At 50.9% G+C, this 18,706-nt stretch overlaps 5 protein-coding genes across 5 annotated transcripts; 4 read left to right on the plus strand and 1 right to left on the minus strand.

Annotated features, from left to right (window-relative positions):
• Positions 1 to 130: 130 nt before the first annotated feature.
• On the plus strand, positions 131 to 1,322 carry B0H18DRAFT_1117462 (uncharacterized protein; the record flags this gene model as incomplete). The annotated part of the gene is made up of 3 exons (XM_048033590.1): positions 131 to 301; positions 359 to 598; positions 648 to 1,322. 3 exons carry the CDS (start codon positions 131 to 133, stop codon positions 1,320 to 1,322), a joined length of 1,086 nt encoding a protein of 361 aa, XP_047895422.1.
• Positions 1,323 to 9,982: 8,660 nt separating this feature from the next.
• On the plus strand, positions 9,983 to 10,664 carry B0H18DRAFT_210891 (uncharacterized protein). The gene is made up of 7 exons (XM_048037137.1): positions 9,983 to 10,028; positions 10,112 to 10,149; positions 10,201 to 10,272; positions 10,329 to 10,374; positions 10,432 to 10,457; positions 10,522 to 10,536; positions 10,595 to 10,664. Exons 2-7 carry the CDS (start codon positions 10,144 to 10,146, stop codon positions 10,622 to 10,624), a joined length of 195 nt encoding a protein of 64 aa, XP_047895423.1. The 5' UTR covers positions 9,983 to 10,028; positions 10,112 to 10,143; the 3' UTR covers positions 10,625 to 10,664.
• A 1,283-nt stretch (positions 10,665 to 11,947) lies between these two features.
• On the plus strand, positions 11,948 to 13,916 carry B0H18DRAFT_1103459 (uncharacterized protein; the record flags this gene model as incomplete). The annotated part of the gene is made up of 16 exons (XM_048032583.1): positions 11,948 to 12,502; positions 12,556 to 12,637; positions 12,710 to 12,723; positions 12,780 to 12,878; positions 12,934 to 12,943; positions 12,995 to 13,012; positions 13,071 to 13,096; positions 13,149 to 13,174; positions 13,226 to 13,260; positions 13,315 to 13,339; positions 13,401 to 13,412; positions 13,471 to 13,486; positions 13,539 to 13,587; positions 13,645 to 13,745; positions 13,795 to 13,841; positions 13,900 to 13,916. Exons 1-16 carry the CDS (start codon positions 12,435 to 12,437, stop codon positions 13,914 to 13,916), a joined length of 645 nt encoding a protein of 214 aa, XP_047895424.1. The 5' UTR covers positions 11,948 to 12,434.
• On the plus strand, positions 13,822 to 14,663 carry B0H18DRAFT_997276 (uncharacterized protein). The gene is made up of 5 exons (XM_048045451.1): positions 13,822 to 13,912; positions 13,967 to 13,994; positions 14,069 to 14,126; positions 14,178 to 14,202; positions 14,256 to 14,663. Coding segments are annotated over exons 1-5 (366 nt in total). The 5' UTR covers positions 13,822 to 13,910; the 3' UTR covers positions 14,509 to 14,663.
• Positions 14,664 to 14,665: 2 nt separating this feature from the next.
• On the minus strand, positions 14,666 to 17,119 carry B0H18DRAFT_931221 (glycoside hydrolase family 79 protein; the record flags this gene model as incomplete). Its single annotated transcript, XM_048041726.1, has 7 exons — positions 14,666 to 15,080; positions 15,130 to 15,485; positions 15,536 to 15,545; positions 15,602 to 15,926; positions 15,983 to 16,398; positions 16,460 to 16,631; positions 16,752 to 17,119. 7 exons carry the CDS (start codon positions 17,117 to 17,119, stop codon positions 14,700 to 14,702), a joined length of 2,028 nt encoding a protein of 675 aa, XP_047895426.1. The 3' UTR covers positions 14,666 to 14,699.
• Positions 17,120 to 18,706: the final 1,587 nt, after the last annotated feature.

Genomic DNA, 18,706 nt, shown 5'->3' on the forward strand with positions numbered 1-18,706 from the left:
TTCTCCACAAATTCATACGGAACTAACACTTTTTTTTTTGTTTTGGTGACGAAATATGCAAGTAATCGCTCACCTGTATAAAAGGCGCATGAGAACCTCTGTACGTCGTCCACTTCATTCGACTGCAAAGATGGCTCGCTCTGATCCCCGTGTCAAAAGCATCATTAACCACCACCTGCCATCGCGCGTTCGCATTCGCAACAGCATGTTTCCGTGCTCGGTGCATCCGGATGTTCGCCACATCCCTATAGTCAGCTTTGGAGCGACGAATAGAGACACACTAGGCAAGATATTCATGGTCGTAAGTGTGAAGAACTTCATTGTGTACGACGAGATTGACAGTACAACTCCACTGCAGTGCACTTCGCCAACCCAAGCTCGGTGCGGCCAGCATATGAAGCCCACCGACTTGCAGATGAGCGAGGCCGATCTCGCTCTTGTCCGCCGGAAGGTCGCCGAGCTGGACCCGCCAGCGAAGCTGGGTGGTACTTGGTACATAGGTCAAGACGACCCGGTTGCCACCGCCCCAGACACGCCCAGAGGCCGTGGCCGTCCGCAGCTGGAGATGACTGTTGTCGACTGTTACGTATACATACAGGTATGCATCGATTGACCGCTTTTTTCAAGTGCTAAGTACTATGTGACAGGATGGAGAGATGCCCATATCTATACCACTTCTCGCCACCGTGCGAAGCAAGCACCTCGAAGTCAGATTTCGACAAGCGATAACGTGCGATATTCTCAATTTCGGCCCACGCGACACCAAGATCGACTTCGAGCCGTTCAGCCCCCAGCTAGGCGACTTCGACCAATACCCGCGTGCGCAGGACAAGCGGTTTGTCCCTCATGACCAGGTTCTCGTCTATCGAGCCCGGGGCGTGTTGGATTGTCCGGGTGCTGCTGACCTAGCCGTAGGCAAGCCTATCCCGTCTTTCCTTCAGTACATGCGCACTCGCGGCGGGGAGAGCGACAGTTTTGGTACTCCTGCCAATTCACCTATCCGCGGTAGCGCATTCATGTGCAGCATGGATGTAGACTCTTCGTGCTCATCCCCTGCCCGGTACTTGCGCTCCGGCCGAAACGTCAGCCCCTCGTTTGGGAGCCCGGCCTCTGCCTCGTCGTCCCGCAGGCTCGCGCGGTTCGACGCGGACGTCATCTCGTCTGGCGGACATACCTCTAAGGGGACGAAAAGGAAGCGTGCCGAGGAACACTTGACAGCGCGCAAACGCGCCAAGGGCAATAATCGCCTGGACGATCGTCCCGTTGTTGGGCGGTGGGAGCGCATCGACGATGAGATAGAGATGTGGATCGAGTTAGTGTAGTTGCAGAGTAGCCGTGGTTGGATGTCGTCTCGCTGCAGTTCTGATGGTCTCAAAATGAGATCGTGTTTGACTGAGATCGTTGTGGTTACAGATTGCGGTGGAGATTCACACCAGCCGAAGGGTTTTCCCGGGCGTAAACAACGACGAACATGCGGAAATATGGTCTTGCCGCCGATGAATCCGGGTGAGCTCATGGCTCGTACGATCGAAGTTTGCATTGGGGTACTGCCAGCGCGTTAACCGCTGCTAACCGTCACGATTGCAAACGGTGAGTTTCGCTTGTTACGGATCACGCCGTGGCTCAGTACGTCGACGGCAGGATACGACGACTCTCTCTTCCACCGTCCACTTGCTTCACCTCTCAGTATCTAGCTATGTCAACCGACGATGAGTCTAGCCTCCAAGACACGCACGAGACGCCCAGCTCCGACGAAGACAGTGACGACAAAGTCGACAGCAACACTGCAGCGAGCAAGCCGCTCGAGACTGCGAGACAAATGGCTGAAGACAACGAAGAAGAAGAAGATACGAGGGACCGTACAGATTGGAGCAAGGATGGGTTGCAGCCGTTCATGAGGGGGAAGCTCCAGGCCTGGTTTGAGCTGCCCAGTGGGGCAAGGGCCGCACACAAGCCTTTCGTACAGAGGTTGAGATCGAGTTGTCGCGAAACTATCCTTGGAACCAGTCGACCGACATGCAACAAGTGAGTGGGAGGTAACACGAGATATATGTGCTGATAACCTTGTGCAGGCTGTCTACAATTGGTTCAAGAACAATGGCTCGAACGCGGCACGCGCCGCATGGTTGAAGAACGGTCGTACCGTACTAATAAGCGCACCTACTACGAAGAGTAAGTCTCTGTTCGCCAGATCGCGACTGAAGGGACCTTCGGAGTTGTGGGCGGAGGTTCCTGCGAACAAGGCGTTGATTGTAAAGAAGACGGAGAAGGGTGGTTTGGGAGCAGGAGGTTTTCAAGCCACGACGCGCACGGACCTATTCCAGAAGCTCCCTCTCGACGAGCAGCAAGCATTCAAGACCAAGGCAGAGGAGAAGGCGAAGGCGAAGGCGCAGCCGTCGCCTGAGCAGCTGGCCGTAGCCATGAAGGAGTACGTTCTCCTATTAGTCACTGCGCGTACGTCAAGTGCTAAAGACAGTGATAGAAACCGTGCCAATTTCCCAGAACAGATGCAAGAGTATCTGTTAAGCTGCATTGGTACAGGCCTTCACTGCCTCGGCAATGCCGCGTTCTTCATGCGCATCGCGTTCCGTGATGATGATGGCCCACTCGAACTCAAGCAGTAGGTGCAGCATCTCTGCGTGATTCACCTCCGTTGATACTATGCCTTTACAGGATGTACGTCGGCGACTTGCTGAATAAGCAAGGATTTGTTAAGTTCGCAGGAGGACTGGTGGAAGAGAGCGCCGAGTGGAGGAGGTTCGCGTCTGCCATACTTCGTAAGTTCGTTGTCTCAAGCTTGTGTCCCTGTACACTAAGAGCTCGTGCAGCGCAACAGGAAGCTGGACAAGAATATGGCATCAAGTACCATGACGGCTTCCCAGTACTTCCGATGGCTCAGAAAGAGTGGAACTGCTTGCAGCTAACGAAGATTCTGGTTATTTTCTTTCGGGCGTGTTGGGGTATAGTCGTCAATGTTTTGTCTCAGATCCCACTTACTGATTGCTGTGTTGTAGTCTATGCACACCGAGGGTTTGCCTCTGTCCCTACCATGCCGACTGCGGCGATCTCAGAACGCTTGCGGGAGCTTGACTGGGACGATGTGGACTTCTCTGACCAGCCTGGCTATGCAGAGGTTGTGCCGCTTTGGACCAAGATTTGTAAGACTCAAGGGACACCCGAACACTTCACCTTCAAGAGTGTATCATCCGACGCCGGTGCTACTAGCTCCAGTGTTGCCGTTGCTGGCCCCTCGAGTGATCGTACATCGGACGTTACCGTGAGTGGCCGTGAATCGAGAGTCAAAGACAGTGCCGAGGAGGACGTCGGAAAGAGCAACGAGGACAACATCGAGGCTCCGGTTGACGACAACGTCGATGCCAAGGGTGAGGACGACGTCAGTGCTGAGGTTGGGGCCGCTGTCGAGGCTGAGGTGGAGAACGATGTCGAGGCTCGGGTCGAGGACGACGTCGAGGCTCGGGGCGAGGATGATGTCGAGGCTCGGGGCGAGGATGATGTCGAGGCTCGGGTCGAGGACGATGCCGAGGCTCGGGTCTGTTGAACTTCGACTATTTTGGGTGTTACACTACGGGATAGGACTTATCCTTTACCCGTTATGGACTTATGTTCTTCGTTGCTACATATTACATACATTTCTTACGGACTTGATCCAGACCTGTAGCACATGATCTGTTCTAGACTTGTACGGAACATTCCACTACCTTCCAGTACTTTCCAGGATGTTCCAGCACGTTCCTTGATGACATCACCATGACATCACTATGATATCATGTTCTAGGACTGTCCAGATTCCCTTCCGGTCCTGTCCAGTCCTTTCCAGTACGTTCTATCCATGGTGCAATCATCGCATCATTGCTCATTGCACCATTACGATGTCATGCTATTACGCTTACTGTACGATCATGTGATGGCTCTCTCATGTGTATATATACTGGGCTGGATGCCCCTGTAATGTAACGATCTCTCCTCTCATTCTACGCCTCCTGAGTCTTCCCTCTCAGTAGTCTTGAGATCTGTTGTAAGTCCTCCATTCTAACAGTCCATTGTTTGCTTCTTTGTAGTTTTGCCTTCAGCTACGCCACATCACTCCTTGTTCAACAGGTTATGAGCCCCGGTCACTGACCAGCTCCCTGTTACAGTGCGCACTACTGTTGTTTTAAAGTCCTACTTCTTCAAGGAGTAAGTTAGGCACCGTTTGCTGTCCTTCTGGGACTGAGTTTGGCGTTGCGTGACATAGTGCCCAAGGCCTTGTCCCAGCGTCTTTCCAGGGTTACTCGTCAGAGTACTTTACAAGTTTATCCTCCAGCCAAACCTGAGAGAAAGGTTGGTCTGACGCCGACACTACCTACGTTGATCTTTTGATCTTAACGTTTTCTTGATCCCAGTCTCATCCGCTCCCCTCTCGCCCCGCCGCCGCTCCCACCTCTGAACCCAGACCTCTTGCTGAGCGTCTGTCAGCACCTCGCCCTCTCCCTGACTTCAAGCGGAAGTCAGACGTCGAAGCTCAAGGCATTCTTGCCAAGAAAGTAGAAGCTACCGCTGATCGTTTCCAAGCGATCTTTGACAAGAAGCATCTCTTTGATCGCCTCGACGACGAGTACCAGAAGGCTCTCCATCGCTTCGCTGATCAGCTCAACTGGCTTGATCAGAACATCGACAAGGTTCCTACCTGGTCGAAGGAGCAGCGTGAGAAGGTTTCTTGGGCGTGCAAGTGCGTTGGGAACGTCGAGTTTTCTACTCCTACAGAGCCACTTGCGCGTAGATATCGCAAGGTGACTAGGGAGCTTGTGCATATCTCGAACGGCGGATATTTGGACTGGATCGTTTTGTAGTATCTTTGGTCGGCATACCAATACGTTTTTTGTATACCTGGATTTGTTATAAAAGCATCACACTGTGGCTTCGTCTGAGCATCAATCGGACAACAGCGAATCTAGTGAGGAAATTACTCCTTACGATTGTACCAGTCATCAGCATCTATTTGATTATCAGGAGGTCTTCGATTATCACTACGAGCCAGAAGCAAATTCTTGGTCGGCTTGTGATCGTCATCTTTGTCCAAATCGTTACGATACTCCTGAACACCCTCTACAAGAAAGTAGTTGGGGTGGCTTACCGGTTGCTTCCTGGCAGGAAGACTTTGTATTCGCTGAATCGTTTTCGGAGGCACCTCTACCTCCTGGTCCTGAACACGTTGTAAGGCTACCGTCGCCAAGCAACACAGATTATTCTCCTCCTACTCCCCTACCTGAAGTTTCGTCTGAGGATTTCCTAGATCCTATCGTTTTTGAGTCCGAAGATTTTGATTTCCAAGAGTTTATTCTTTTGACTACCACCATGGGAGACGTCAAGCCTGATGCTATTCCTGTGCTTGCCCAAGCGTCTCAGTACGCTAATTGGTCGGCTGCCATGCGCGGCTACCTCACGTTTATTGAAGCCTGGCCTGCTATCGCTCCGGGTACCACCACGTCGGAGGGATACTCCAAAATGAACTCTCGCGCTCAGGGTGTTCTCCTGATGCGCACGGATAGAAATATCCATCATCACCTCCTTGAGGCTGACGGGGAGACCCTGAAGTCTGCAAAATCTATGTGGGACGCCCTTAAAAAGGCTTTTGGTACTCCGGATGCGGCCTATTCCTGGTCGTTGTTTTGCTCGCTCATCAAGTCGCCTGAGATGTCTGATTCTAAGCCCCTGCAAGACCAGACGAACAAAATTGTTACTCGTCTGAAGGAAGTCATTGCTGGCGGGATCAAGCTCGACGACTCTACGCAGGCCCTCATCCTCTTGTCCAAGGTGCCGGAGACGTACCAGACGATGGTCTCAGCTCTTATGGCAACTGTCAAATTGACCGAGTTGAAGGTCGAGACGGTCGTCAACAAGATCTTGGCTGAGGAGTCGCTTCGTCGCTCCGGTATGGGACAGTCCGCTTCAAAATCTTCGCAGATTAAGCGGAAGTCGACGGGTCCTTGTGGTCATTGCGGCGGAAAGCACGGCGAGGAGAATTGTTGGACCAAGTACCCTCATCTGCGCCCACAGGCTAAGGGCGGCAAAGGGGGAAAGGCCAAAGGCAAGGGCAAGGGCAAGGGTAAAGCGGACTCTAACGGACATTCTTCGCATACGGTATCTACGTCAGATGGTGCTGGTAGTTCTGGACAGTCGTCAAATGTTGTACAAGTAGATCAGAGCTCTGCTGGCTCCGTTCAATTGACTTCTTCTTTCTATGTTGCGGATCACTCCGCTGAGGATAGAGGAAAGATGACTGACTGGATTATGGATTCTGGTGCGTCTATGACAATCACCAATGATTTGTCTGATTTCTGGGACTACCATGAGTATCGTGTCCCTATCGTTTTTAAGACCGCCGGATCAGCAACCATCAAAGCACTTGGTGAAGGTACCGTTAAGGGAGTTTGTTTAGTCAACGGACGGCGCATTTCTACGACGATCACAAATGTCGCCTATATTCCGTATGCATCTGGTCGTTTGTTCTCAACCGGATGTATTGAGAGGACGAACTATTGTTTGATTCAAGGATCAGGACGGATGGTCATTTATGACCGTAAGTTTGAACATGGGCAAAAGACACAGAACATTGGCAATGCCATTTTGCAGGCTGACTATTCACCTGTCAATAACTTGTATCTGTTGTATTTGGAGATATTGAGCCGCAAGTCTGTAAAGACTGTTTCGTCGTCAGATTGGAAACTCTGGCATCGTCGTTTTGGGCATCCTTCTAAGGAAGCTCTTGAGAAACTGCCTAGCCATACCACGGGTGTCGATTCTATTGGAGACCCTGAGAAGTCTCCGTGCGAAGGTTGTCAGTGGGGTAAATCTCATCGTGCCCCATTCCCTGCATCGGAAAAGAGAGCCTCTAGGCCTCTTGAATTAGTTCATACCGATGAAGACGGTCCTATGCGTACGGCCTCTGTGCCAAATGGTTTCAAGTACTTCATAAGTTTCTTGGACGACTACTCAAGTCTTGGCCGTGCTTATTACCTGAAGCAGAAGTCTGATTCGCTCCGTGCGTTTGAGGACTTTAAGGCGTGGGCTGAGAATGTCACTAAGCAGAAGATACAATGTTTACGCTCGGATCGTGGGGGGGAATATACTTCTGACACTTTCACGGCACATCTCAAGTCTTATGGTATTGAACACCAGAAGACGGTCGCTGGCTCGCCTCAGCAAAATGGCAGAGCTGAACGTTGGAATCGCACTATTGTAGAGAAGGCTATGGCCATGCTACACCAAGCTGGCCTAAGTCATGGTTTTTGGCAATTGGCAGTTGATACGGCGATTCATATCTACAATCGTCAGCCCATGCGCCGCTTGAAGTGGCAATGCCCCATTACTCTCTGGGACGGCACAATCCCAGATGTTTCCTATTTTAGAGTTTTTGGGTGCAAGGCGTTTGTGCATGTGCCGAAAGAGCAGAGATCTGGGAAGCTCGACAAGAAGGCAGTCGAGATGATCTTTGTTGGTTATGAACAGGGTTCAAAGGGCTATCGTTTTTGGAACCCGGCCACTCGAAGTATCGTTGTGTCTCGTGATGTGACCTTCGATGAAGAGATCTTTCCAGCACGCAAAGATTTAGGCAATGACCCGAAGTCCCTGGGTCCGCCGCAGTTTGACCCTTCGGATCTTGAGGAACCGGAGGATGTAGATGTACCTCTACCTGAACCTGTACCCGCAGACGATGATGACGATGAACCTGAAGAGCCAAAAGTCGAACCTGAGCCAGTGGGAGAACATCCGCATGAGCAGCCACATCCTGAACCTGTTCCACCTCCTCAGCCTCAGTATCAAAGGCCTCGGAGAGATGGCGCTGGGAGAAATCCTGCAAGGAACAGAGACAACATTTATGGAGATGAACCTCCAGCTTCTATAGACCGACGCACTGATACTCAAGGGAATCAGCGGCCTGAAGCAGATGTTTTAATGATGGCTCGTGCTGTTGCGGAAGCGAACTATGGTGTTCCTCAGAGTCATTCTGAAGCCATGCGTTCTCCTGACAAGTCGAAATGGCAAGGTGCAGAGAAGTCTGAGTACGACTCTCTGATTCAGAATAAGACTTGGATTCTGGTTCCACGGCCTAAGAACAGGAAGGTCGTTAAGAATCGTTGGGTTTATACGATCAAGCATGATGGTCGTTATAAGGCTCGTCTAGTAGCCAAAGGTTTCACCCAAGTTTGGGGTCAGGATTACCACGAGACCTTCTCCCCGGTTGCGCGTTTTGAATCCGTGCGATACTTGCTTGCACATGCAGCCCTTGAGGATTGGGAGATTGAGTCGATGGATGTCAAGACGGCATTCCTGAACGGTGATCTTGAAGAGGAGATCTACATGGAACAACCTGAAGGCTGGGTTGTACCAGGCAAGGAAGACCACGTTTGTCTTCTTCTGAAGGCTATATATGGACTTAAGCAGGCTTCACGCCAATGGAATGCTAAGATCCATGCGTCTCTCCTAGGGCTTGGTTTTATGCGCACATATTCGGATGCTGGTGTATACGTTTATACCCGTGAGTCTGGAGATCACACCTGTGTCGTCATTTTATATGTCGACGACTTGTTGCTCTTGGGTAACTCTAAGCCCTTCATTGATTCGGTCAAAGAGCGCTTGTCAAGTGAATACCAGATGACGGATTTGGGAGAAGTCCAACGTTTCCTAGGTCTTAGAATACGTCGAGAGCGTTCTACACGCAGGCTCTTTGTTGACCAGGAAGACTATGTTGAGACTGTCCTAGAGCGTTTTGGAATGAGCAACTGCAAAGTAGCTCGAACACCGTTGCCAGCGGGTGCAAACTTGCTGAGCAGTACTGAGACTGCTACCGAAGAGTTTAGGACGAAGTATCAGAGCATCATTGGCAGTATCATGTACGCCATGCTAGGTACTAGGCCTGATATCGCTTTTGCGGTCACGCGATTGGCCAAGTTTTCGTCCAACCCATCTAAAGAGCATATGTGTTTAGCATTCTACGTTCTGCGCTACTTGCAAGGAACTAAGAGTTTTGCGCTCTGTTATGATGGCGGCAGTAACTCTGGTCTGATTGCCTACTCAGACTCAGATTGGGCCGAAGACCGCGATGATAGGCATTCAACAAGCGGTTTCATCTTCATGATGGCCAATTGTGTCATTTCGTGGGCGTCGAGACGTCAGCCGACTGTTTCTCTGTCTTCAACTGAAGCAGAATACAAGGCCGCCTCAGACACTTGTCGTCAGATGGCTTGGCTTCGTCATTTCGGCGAGGAGCTTGGAGACAACATGTCAAGTCCTACTCCTCTTTGTTTAGACAACCACGGAAGTATCTTCCTATCAGTGAATCCTGTTGTGGACCGCCGAACCAAGCATATAGAGATCAGGTATCACTATATACGCGAGTTCTACGAGCGTGGTGAAACTGAGATCTACTATGTCGCTAGCGAAGACCAGCTTGCTGACTGCTTGACGAAGAATGTTCCTCTCAATGCAATTGAGAAGTTCAGGTCGTCTTCTGGCATGCTTGTAGCATCTTGAACAAGTGGGAGTGTTGAACTTCGACTATTTTGGGTGTTACACTACGGGATAGGACTTATCCTTTACCCGTTATGGACTTATGTTCTTCGTTGCTACATATTACATACATTTCTTACGGACTTGATCCAGACCTGTAGCACATGATCTGTTCTAGACTTGTACGGAACATTCCACTACCTTCCAGTACTTTCCAGGATGTTCCAGCACGTTCCTTGATGACATCACCATGACATCACTATGATATCATGTTCTAGGACTGTCCAGATTCCCTTCCGGTCCTGTCCAGTCCTTTCCAGTACGTTCTATCCATGGTGCAATCATCGCATCATTGCTCATTGCACCATTACGATGTCATGCTATTACGCTTACTGTACGATCATGTGATGGCTCTCTCATGTGTATATATACTGGGCTGGATGCCCCTGTAATGTAACGATCTCTCCTCTCATTCTACGCCTCCTGAGTCTTCCCTCTCAGTAGTCTTGAGATCTGTTGTAAGTCCTCCATTCTAACAGTCCATTGTTTGCTTCTTTGTAGTTTTGCCTTCAGCTACGCCACATCACTCCTTGTTCAACAGGGTCGAGGGAGGCAAGGATACTGAGGCCGAGAATGAGGGTATGCCTGGCCATACGAGTGACAGGGATGTGGCTGACTGAACAGTTACAGGTGATGGTGCCGAGGGACTGCAAAGCCGCCGTAGGGGCCATGAAGAAAATGATGAGACTCAGGGAACAACTGGTGAGTTCTGCTCGGCTCATTATCAAATCTGTTGACTGAATAAGTTGATGGCGTAGACAAGTTGCCAGCGAAGAAGCGCAAAACCAACAACGGCAGCGCAAGGTATGTTCTGTGGTTGATATTTGTGAGATCAATATGATTGATTTGCTTGTCATGTAGCACTGCGCCATCGAAGAAGAAAACACGTGAGAAATCCTCATTGAAGGGAGTTGCGACTTCGTCCAATGAACCTCGTGTCACTCGCGCTAGGGCTTCGGCCGTCAAGTAAGTCATTGACTGTTCAAGTATCACTCTATACTGACATGCCTCATGAACTGTGTAGGCCGCAGACTCGCTCAGCTGGCCGGGCTAAATAGGCTGTCTTGTGTTTCGGTGGACCATGTTTCCTTTTTTGGTAATTGTCATTTGTGGATGAGATCAGAGATGGAAGTGGATTAGCTGAGCTGAGATGGACAGTTTTGGCTAAGGTTATACATGCCTGATTGAGTTGATTAGATTAGATTAGTGACTAAGCTCATGAGAGTATGGATTGGCTCAGATATAACCAGGCTCACAATAGGATTGGATTGGCTGAACTAAGCTCATAACTGGATTGGATTGGATGAGTACAGTGTAAGGTAAGCTCATAACAGGATTGGATTGACTAAGACAAGCTTACAATAGGATTGGATTGAGTAAAGTCAGCTCATAACAGGATTGGATTGACTAAGACAAGCTTACAATAGGATTGGATTGAGTAAAGTCAGCTCATAACAGGATTGGATTGACTAAGACAAGCTTACAATAGGATTGGATTGGGTGAATATAGGCTAATCTAAGCTCATAACAGGATTGGATTGGCTAGTACAGTCTAAGCTAAACCATTAACATACTGAGGATAGTCTTAGCTAAGCCTGTTTACTGCTTTGGATAGGATGAGTACTGGATAGGATTATAGGGGTTCAATAATGAATTGCCTTAAGGTGAACTAAAATACACTATTGAATTAAAGTCAATCCTGTTTAAATGACAAAGACGGAGGACCGGGCACGCAAACAAATGCGTCACATACCTCGTAAAGGGCTTCGCATCTCTTCGTGTCCGTCTCAGCGACAGTGGATCAGGACGGAGAGCGTAGACTCACTGTTGCATTGTAGGCCTGTTCACGGCCTGTTCGCGGTTCAGTACTCGGTACTCAGTACTTCAACTACTTGCATGTGGCGGATGCCCGGCGCTTGCCGGGCAACCTGTCAGACAACCTGTCAAACCACCTGTCAACCACTTGTCAAACCACTTGTCAAACCACTTGTCAAACCACTTGTCCGACAACTTGTCAACTTCAACGTCAAGAACAACGTACCCAACTTGTGTAAAATGTCTTCAACACAGAGTTCGACGTCTCGGGACTATCAAACAGAACAGCTTAAGGTCGTCAACGTCAACATCAACCCGTTTTTTTCGACAGGATAGCAATTGTCCGGCCGTACCCTTCACAGACGACCGCTCCCAGCCTTGACTTTTGACCACATAGCGCTGGTGCGTCTCGTTCTCGCATAGCCACACAACATGCACACGCCGTATCACCCACTGGCAAACATCGTCGTATCAGATACCCACTTGCAAACATGGCAGTGCGCAAGTGAGGCCATCCGATTCGGACTTCTCTCGTCGCCGAAGGTGGATGTCGGCGCTGAGCGCTGAGCATTTCGCTGACGCTGAGAACATCTTGCTCTGCTCTAAGCGATGAACTGGACATAGCATGTGCAATAGTCTACTGCTGGTATCTGGACTCGTGGGTGAGTGGCTTCTGCGAACATCAATAATGAAGGGGAACAAGCCACCTTTCCTTCAAGTTGATGAATCCCAACGACAGCTGGTACCGGCGCGGGACCATAATGCTGTGACCACTGCATCCATCATCGGGGATTATCTACACTTATGATTGTCGAAAAAAAGACGTACAGTCATCACAGGTGGCCGCAACGGCATCCTATCTGATACAGGCAATTCCTTTGCTTAGACGCACCATAGCAGGGTATGTTTCCGCGTGCCAGCATGCATAGACCTCTACACCGACGCGCCGGTCATCACTTTGGGCGGCATACGTAGCGGGATACATATAATGCGCATTGCTGATATAATTATACCCTGTGGCTGCTCAGGATTCTGCTTCGACGACAGTCATGCCTACGCTCATTCCCCTTGATAATTTCTTGGGCGCGGCCTTCATAGGTATAATACTCTCAACTATGTACGTGTCCCTCTCATCTGGCTTTGCTATATCGATGCTCACCATTGCGTCAGGCTTTATGGCGTGTCATGTCTGCAGACGTGGCTGTACTATACGCAATACAGCAAAAGCGATAGCTTGCGGTTGAAGCTCTTTGTAAGCCGTTCTTCGCGAGCCCCCTCCCCTCCCCCTCAATGGACTCATGACTTGTGGTTTCCGATATATCAGGTTGCACTCGTTGTGTAAATTGCACATGTTCTTAAGTGGTCGAGCCTCAGAACGCTAATGCCATTGCCAGCGTCTTGGATACCTTGCATGTCGCGCTGATATCGACCGCGTACTATCACTATACGGTGACAAACTATGGGGACTATGAAATACTTGACACAGTGACTTGGTAAGCGGAAAGCGGATCGGCGAGCATGAAATGCTGACCACTTTGCGTTACATAGGAGTATTGCGGTACGTGTCATCCTCATAACCCTTAAGTGCATGTCATAAACAGGTTAACAGGTTCAGATATCTTTCGGGGTACGTACCGTTGCGATATCACTAATGCACGCTTGTACTAACGGCTCGGTGTATATAGGGCTTTGTGGGGTTGCTGGTGCAATTGTACGTGTAACAGCCGTGCCAATCAATGCTAATATACGTGACGCCTCGATAGATTCTTTGCAACGAGGATCTATGTCTGTAGGTATCACGAATGCTCTATGTCCCCTCACGACACTAATGATTTGTGAGTGGGGAAGCGACGGCTGTTATTTCCTGGAATCATCGTACGTAGCACCCATCAGTCACAGTAACCCATAATGATCTTTTAAGCCATCTAGGGTTTACTTGGCATCGTTGAGTTAGGTATGTAACGACCTATCTTGTACGCTTAACAACATGACACGTACGGCATATTGCGTCTCAGGCTGTTCCATAGGTCAGTATTGTTCATGTATGCATTTGCAACAGACTCACGCGTCAGACTACTATCATAGCGTACACCGCTGCTGGGTGAGCATACTTCCGATCACTGGCGTTATGGTGCATGCTCATCGACTTGTAGTTACAGCGATCGCTACTTCTCTGTGTCTGGCAAGGAAGGGCATGCCAATGTGCGTGGTGACATGCTACTGGGTATTTACGATCTCTCATTCTGCCAACGCGCCTAGGTATACACGAGTACGGCACTGACTGCTAACATTGTCTGCGACTTATTGATCGCGGGATGTACCGTGTATTACTTGCGGGAGGGTCGAACGGCTTTTTATCGGTATGGAAATGAGGTACTCGACCATATGATGTACTCATATACTGAACAGGACGAACAAAGCTGTCACTCTCCTGATGACCTATGCACTCAGCACATGTGAGTTGTAGACACTCAGACTACCTTACGCTTGCGCTCTGAAAACGTACTGCATTAGGTGTTCTCGCCATGTAAGCCTTCGGCCAAGTGTCGTTCCTATCGCAGAACTCACCCGTGCCTTCCAGGATCTTCAGCTTTGTCTGTCTCATCACCGTACGTGCCTGGGCATTCTATACACACTTTCACCATCGGCATGGCTAACAAGCTCACCACGGCGCCGGTTTTAGTCGGTCGCACTGGGCGAAGGGCTGATATACGCCGTGTTCTATTGGATACTAATTCGAAGTGAGTAATCTGACTAGCAAACACTGCTGTATCTGACTACGATACTCGCAGTCTATCCATGCTCCTTCCTATCGACGTATGTTTTATATATTACTTTAGTATAGTACTGACTACTGACTGCTCCCTTAGCTTGAACTCTCGGGAAGCTGTAAGACGCGCTTTCCAGGAGGACTTTCCAGCCCGCGAGCTCAGCAGCCTTGACACGCAAGTTGATAGTCCTGACAAGGACAAGGACCTTCCCGAAGCGGCCCGAACGAGACCGTCGTCGAGCCGCGCTTTTGGCCCCTTTACTCCCAACACCCCGCTTCCTGTGTACCGCCTCGCAGAAGACGGTCGGAACTCGGGCCGTATCATAGTGTCTGGTGTGAATACGGCAGTGTAGAAGCTGCAGTATACATGCTTTAGTCGAACCTCATTTGTACTGCGTGGAAGTCGAGGACTTCCACGACGTCTCTCCTTACGCAGGTATATTTTATATATTCACGCCGAGCGCCGCCTATCACAACAGTCGCTTGTCACATCCGAACTATGGACGCATAATTCCGATGTCCATACAGCACTAACTGCCATCACTCACACCATTCGCTTGAGCAACACAAAGCTCGTCGCTGCTGCAAGGAGAACCGACAAACCGACACCCACACTACCTCTCGGCACCGCTCGGCTGCTGTGGTCTGTAGCCCCGAGGACGATGCTTCCGTTGCCGTTCGATGTGGAAAGCACGCTTGGGTTGACGGTCACAGTCACAAGTGGGTTGGTTACAGACGTGGTCGCAAACGTAACCACGCTGCTTGGCTCGACCTCCTCGTAGGCGGTGTCGGAGAGGAAGACGAGGGCCAACCCCGGTGCGGGAACGTTCACTTGACAAGTGTCGGAGGACGTATCGCACTGCACGGTCTGCACATTCTCTCCGCCTTTGAGGCGGCCATCGACTTCGAAACGACTGCCTAGGGTCTGCCCAATATTCAGTAATACACTGTCGTGGTACGAGAAGGTTCCGCACCTGACCCGCCCAAGTGATATTCTCCTTGACGGCAACACTTTCTGCCGCGAGGTACTTGATCTTCACGGTTTGCGGGGTGCTTACTTGCTCGCCCATTCGACCGCCATCGATAGAAATGGTCGCAGTGACATTACTAGCCCCACTGGCATCCGAGACGTAGTTGAAGAGCGCTAGCCTTGCGAGGGCGTTGTTCTCGTAGATAGCGTACGCGGGCGTGTAGATGCTGCCATTGTTGGCATTGAGGTCAATCACGCGGGAAGTGTTGGAGGAGCCGAGAGCCTCTGCTACGGCCAGTACGGAGTAGAACACCGGACCGATCGTCCAGCCCTGGAACAATGACTCATTCGTTGGCGGTGCTATAGATGGACGATCAGTGAGACATCGCTGTATGATTGAGTAGCCGTACGGATGAAGGGCTATTATAGACCTGATGTTAGAATGAAGCTACCGCTCTAATGTGAGAACCACCCACGTTATATGAATCGCTCAGGCCGCCAACGTGAAGATTTGCAGCTGAGAAATTGCTGTATGCCATCTGCAGAGCGTAGTCGGCTGCCCATAAAGCCGCACCGAAACTGTCGCTGACGCCCGGAAAGCCTCCGCAGCTCGCTGTGTTCGTTTCAAACATGTAAAACGGCTTCCCATTTTGCTGGGCTAGCGCTGTAGACGCGAGGTAGGGCTTCACCAGCAATTGGCCGGACGTGTGATTGAGATAGTTGGCGAATACGCCTTGTGGGTCCTTTGCGGGGCCGAAATCACCGCCGGGATATAGGGCAGCGCAGTTGTCGTCAGGATACCTATCGATGTTGGCATGTGCATTAGATAGAAGTCTCGTACAGATCGGAAGTCATACTTTTCAACAGCTAGAGCACCAAGGCTCGAATCGTATGACGTCAGAAAGCCGGTGTTCCAGACATCTTCGGGCGTCCATGTTCCGCTCACGCTCGGTGCGATGAGATTGTTACGCATCGGTATGTTGTCGTCGGCAGCAATCGCTTCGACGATCTCAGCGAACTCCCCAAAGTAGTCCCAGACGCTGTAGTTCGCGGCCCGGTGCCCGTGCAAGGCGTAGAGGTCGGGTTCGTTACCGACCTGGAACCCCAGCAATCTGTCGCCGAGGATAGCCTCGCCGGTCTCGGCGATGTCCAATCGCCAATTGGAAGTGTCGTTGAACGGGATACCGAGCCACCAATTGACATTGATGAGCGCGGATACGTTCGACAGCATGTAGAGCAGTTCAGGTGTGAAAAGCAGAGTCGGTGTGTTTGTCTGTGAGAAGTGCGCAAGTGTAAGCCTATCAAATCCAAGCCTCCTGTATGGTCAAACTCACTGGATTACGAGTGTCGTCGATGTCCTTCTTAACGCATATGCCACGATTGTCTGAAAGCCCTGTGACTTCGACCGCGTAATCTTGAGTATTACCCCCTACACGGACATTGACACTTCCCCCACGTTGCGCTACGAGTTGCATAAGGTTCAAGAAAGGCACCTGTAGAAACGAGCTACACCAGGGGATTCAAGAAACAGCAGGAAGCATCATTGAAACGTGGCTCACGCATTGATGCCGACTTGCAAACCAAACATTAGTCGCAAGATACATACACCTTCAGCTACTTCGTCACTTACTGACTTCGGTGGCTACCGACATCTCGACTGAGAAGCCTAAGAATGAACCACTTTGAGGGATGCTCAGTCCTTGGACACCGGATGCGCTTCCCGGCAGCACCAGGTCATATTGAGTCGACAAGTTAGAAGGGACGGCAGGCGGCGCGAGGACGATGGGGTTGTACGCGGCATAGCCGCTATAAGATCCATATGGGGGGTCGTACACAGCTGTCCCTGCTGCGGTATCACTCGTCGATGTCGCAGAGCCGATGGTCAAGGGGCCCTGTACGTTGTAGGCGGTGATTGCGGAACAGCAGGCCAGAGGAAACGACCACAATGAGGCGAGCGATAGGAGGGTCGCTGCGCGGAAAAGGTACGGTCGCATGTCGAGGGAATGGTCTAGGGAGTGGTTCGGAGCAGAGAATGAGCCCGCTGAGAGGCATATTTCAAGTTTGCCTGCAGACGCCTATCGTTTGAATCATGATGCAGAGACATACGTGCTGCGCTCAGCGCTGGGTGCGATCGCAACTGGGTGTAGGTGGACAGAGTCAAAATCTGTATAGTACAATCCCAATGGTACGCCACCAGCCCGCGCACAAGTCGATGTGGACGCACGGCGCCCACCCGCGTGCTCGCCGGGGATCTATCTGAGCCTCAGCGTCGAGTTGTCTGCTTTCAGACCGTCGTGCCCGAGAAGATCAGATGCCCGAGCAAACCTTTGCACCCGGCCACCGAATATTGTCTATTGGTTGATTTGTTAGACAGGTAGCAGGGTGTCGTTGATGGCGACCGATATTATTGAGTAGCACTCTCCGATGGTGCGTGCGAGCCCGGTGCCACTGCATGCTCCCGGTGCCCTTTGAATGGTATGACTTGATATGAGGTCCGGTATCAGCCGCTTCAAAGTGAAGGTGCGACTGTTGGAACAACTCAACATTACAAACTTCTTGCTACAAGAGATAACGGCGAGACGTACCCGAGACGGATGAGTCTTGTATCTGCACTATTAGGCTGATGGCGAGTTAACGCGTACCGCGATTACTGGTAACTGAACCTAAACTGCTATCCACTCATCAAAGAAACATTAATTATAGCCCGGCCGATGCGTGCACATCTCTAGTAGTTCAGGACGAGAGGACGAGAGGTGAAAACGGTCGCTTGTGGATCGGACTGTCCACGATCTGGTTGCTCAGTACCCCGCGTGTTATCGCAAGCTGCACAGACTGAGTCCTCACCGGTGATGATGCCTCGACCTGGGAAACGTTGCCCGAAGCCATGGTCCCGAACCGCAAAGTTGACCATTATGGGGACTCATAATCTGCAGCCGACATGGAACTACCAGACAAGACGTAGGTGCGGAGGTCACAGAGATGATGTGTGGCACATGATCGCTCATCCTGGGCCCCGCAACAATACTGATATAGAACTGCCAGGATGGGAGACGTTGCGCCGAATACTGAAAGAGCATGTGTCCGGTTCATGTGCGGCAGGGACTGCTGGACGCGTAACACGAATATGTTACGCACAAACATGCAGACGTGCGAGCCGCACCATTGCTCAAATAGACGTGATAGGCAGGGCTCGACGACCATAATCATGCAGCTGTCCTTGTATATGTGCCTGTCTAAATACAGGCGGACTGAGTAGCAAGCGCACGCACCTCGTCTGTCTGCACCGAGCGGCAGCGGACGCGACGGCGAGCGCAAGCGCGGCGGGGCAGGCAGGTCGCGCCTGCCCACGGTGAGGATGCTGTTCCGGCTCATGGAGTGGAATACCCATGTTGTGACCCTGCACTGGATGTTAGATACTCGACACATCTTTGATCCAGCAAAGGCTCGTACCAATCCCACAGTTAACGGACGTCCGAGTCCCATACCCCATGCTGCGTGTCGATGGACATGACACATACTCGAATAGTTCAACACGTACTCAAGGCAGGGCGTTGCAGCGAAGTTCAAGCGATCTCATGTAT

Source organism: Fomitopsis serialis (genome assembly GCF_022376445.1).
Source record: "Fomitopsis serialis strain Sig1Antser10 chromosome Unknown B0H18scaffold_20, whole genome shotgun sequence".
NCBI classification, from domain to species: Eukaryota; Fungi; Basidiomycota; class Agaricomycetes; order Polyporales; family Fomitopsidaceae; genus Fomitopsis; species Fomitopsis serialis.

Excerpts from the sequence above, each read along its gene's own strand:
- B0H18DRAFT_210891 (XM_048037137.1), top strand. Across the intron at positions 10,273-10,328 it reads TGAGACTCAGGGAACAACTG|ACAAGTTGCCAGCGAAGAAG; the intron begins GTGAGTTCTGCT and ends TTGATGGCGTAG. Across the intron at positions 10,375-10,431 it reads ACCAACAACGGCAGCGCAAG|CACTGCGCCATCGAAGAAGA; the intron begins GTATGTTCTGTG and ends CTTGTCATGTAG.
- B0H18DRAFT_997276 (XM_048045451.1), top strand. Across the intron at positions 13,995-14,068 it reads GCTTTGTCTGTCTCATCACC|TCGGTCGCACTGGGCGAAGG; the intron begins GTACGTGCCTGG and ends CGCCGGTTTTAG. Across the intron at positions 14,203-14,255 it reads CCATGCTCCTTCCTATCGAC|CTTGAACTCTCGGGAAGCTG; the intron begins GTATGTTTTATA and ends CTGCTCCCTTAG.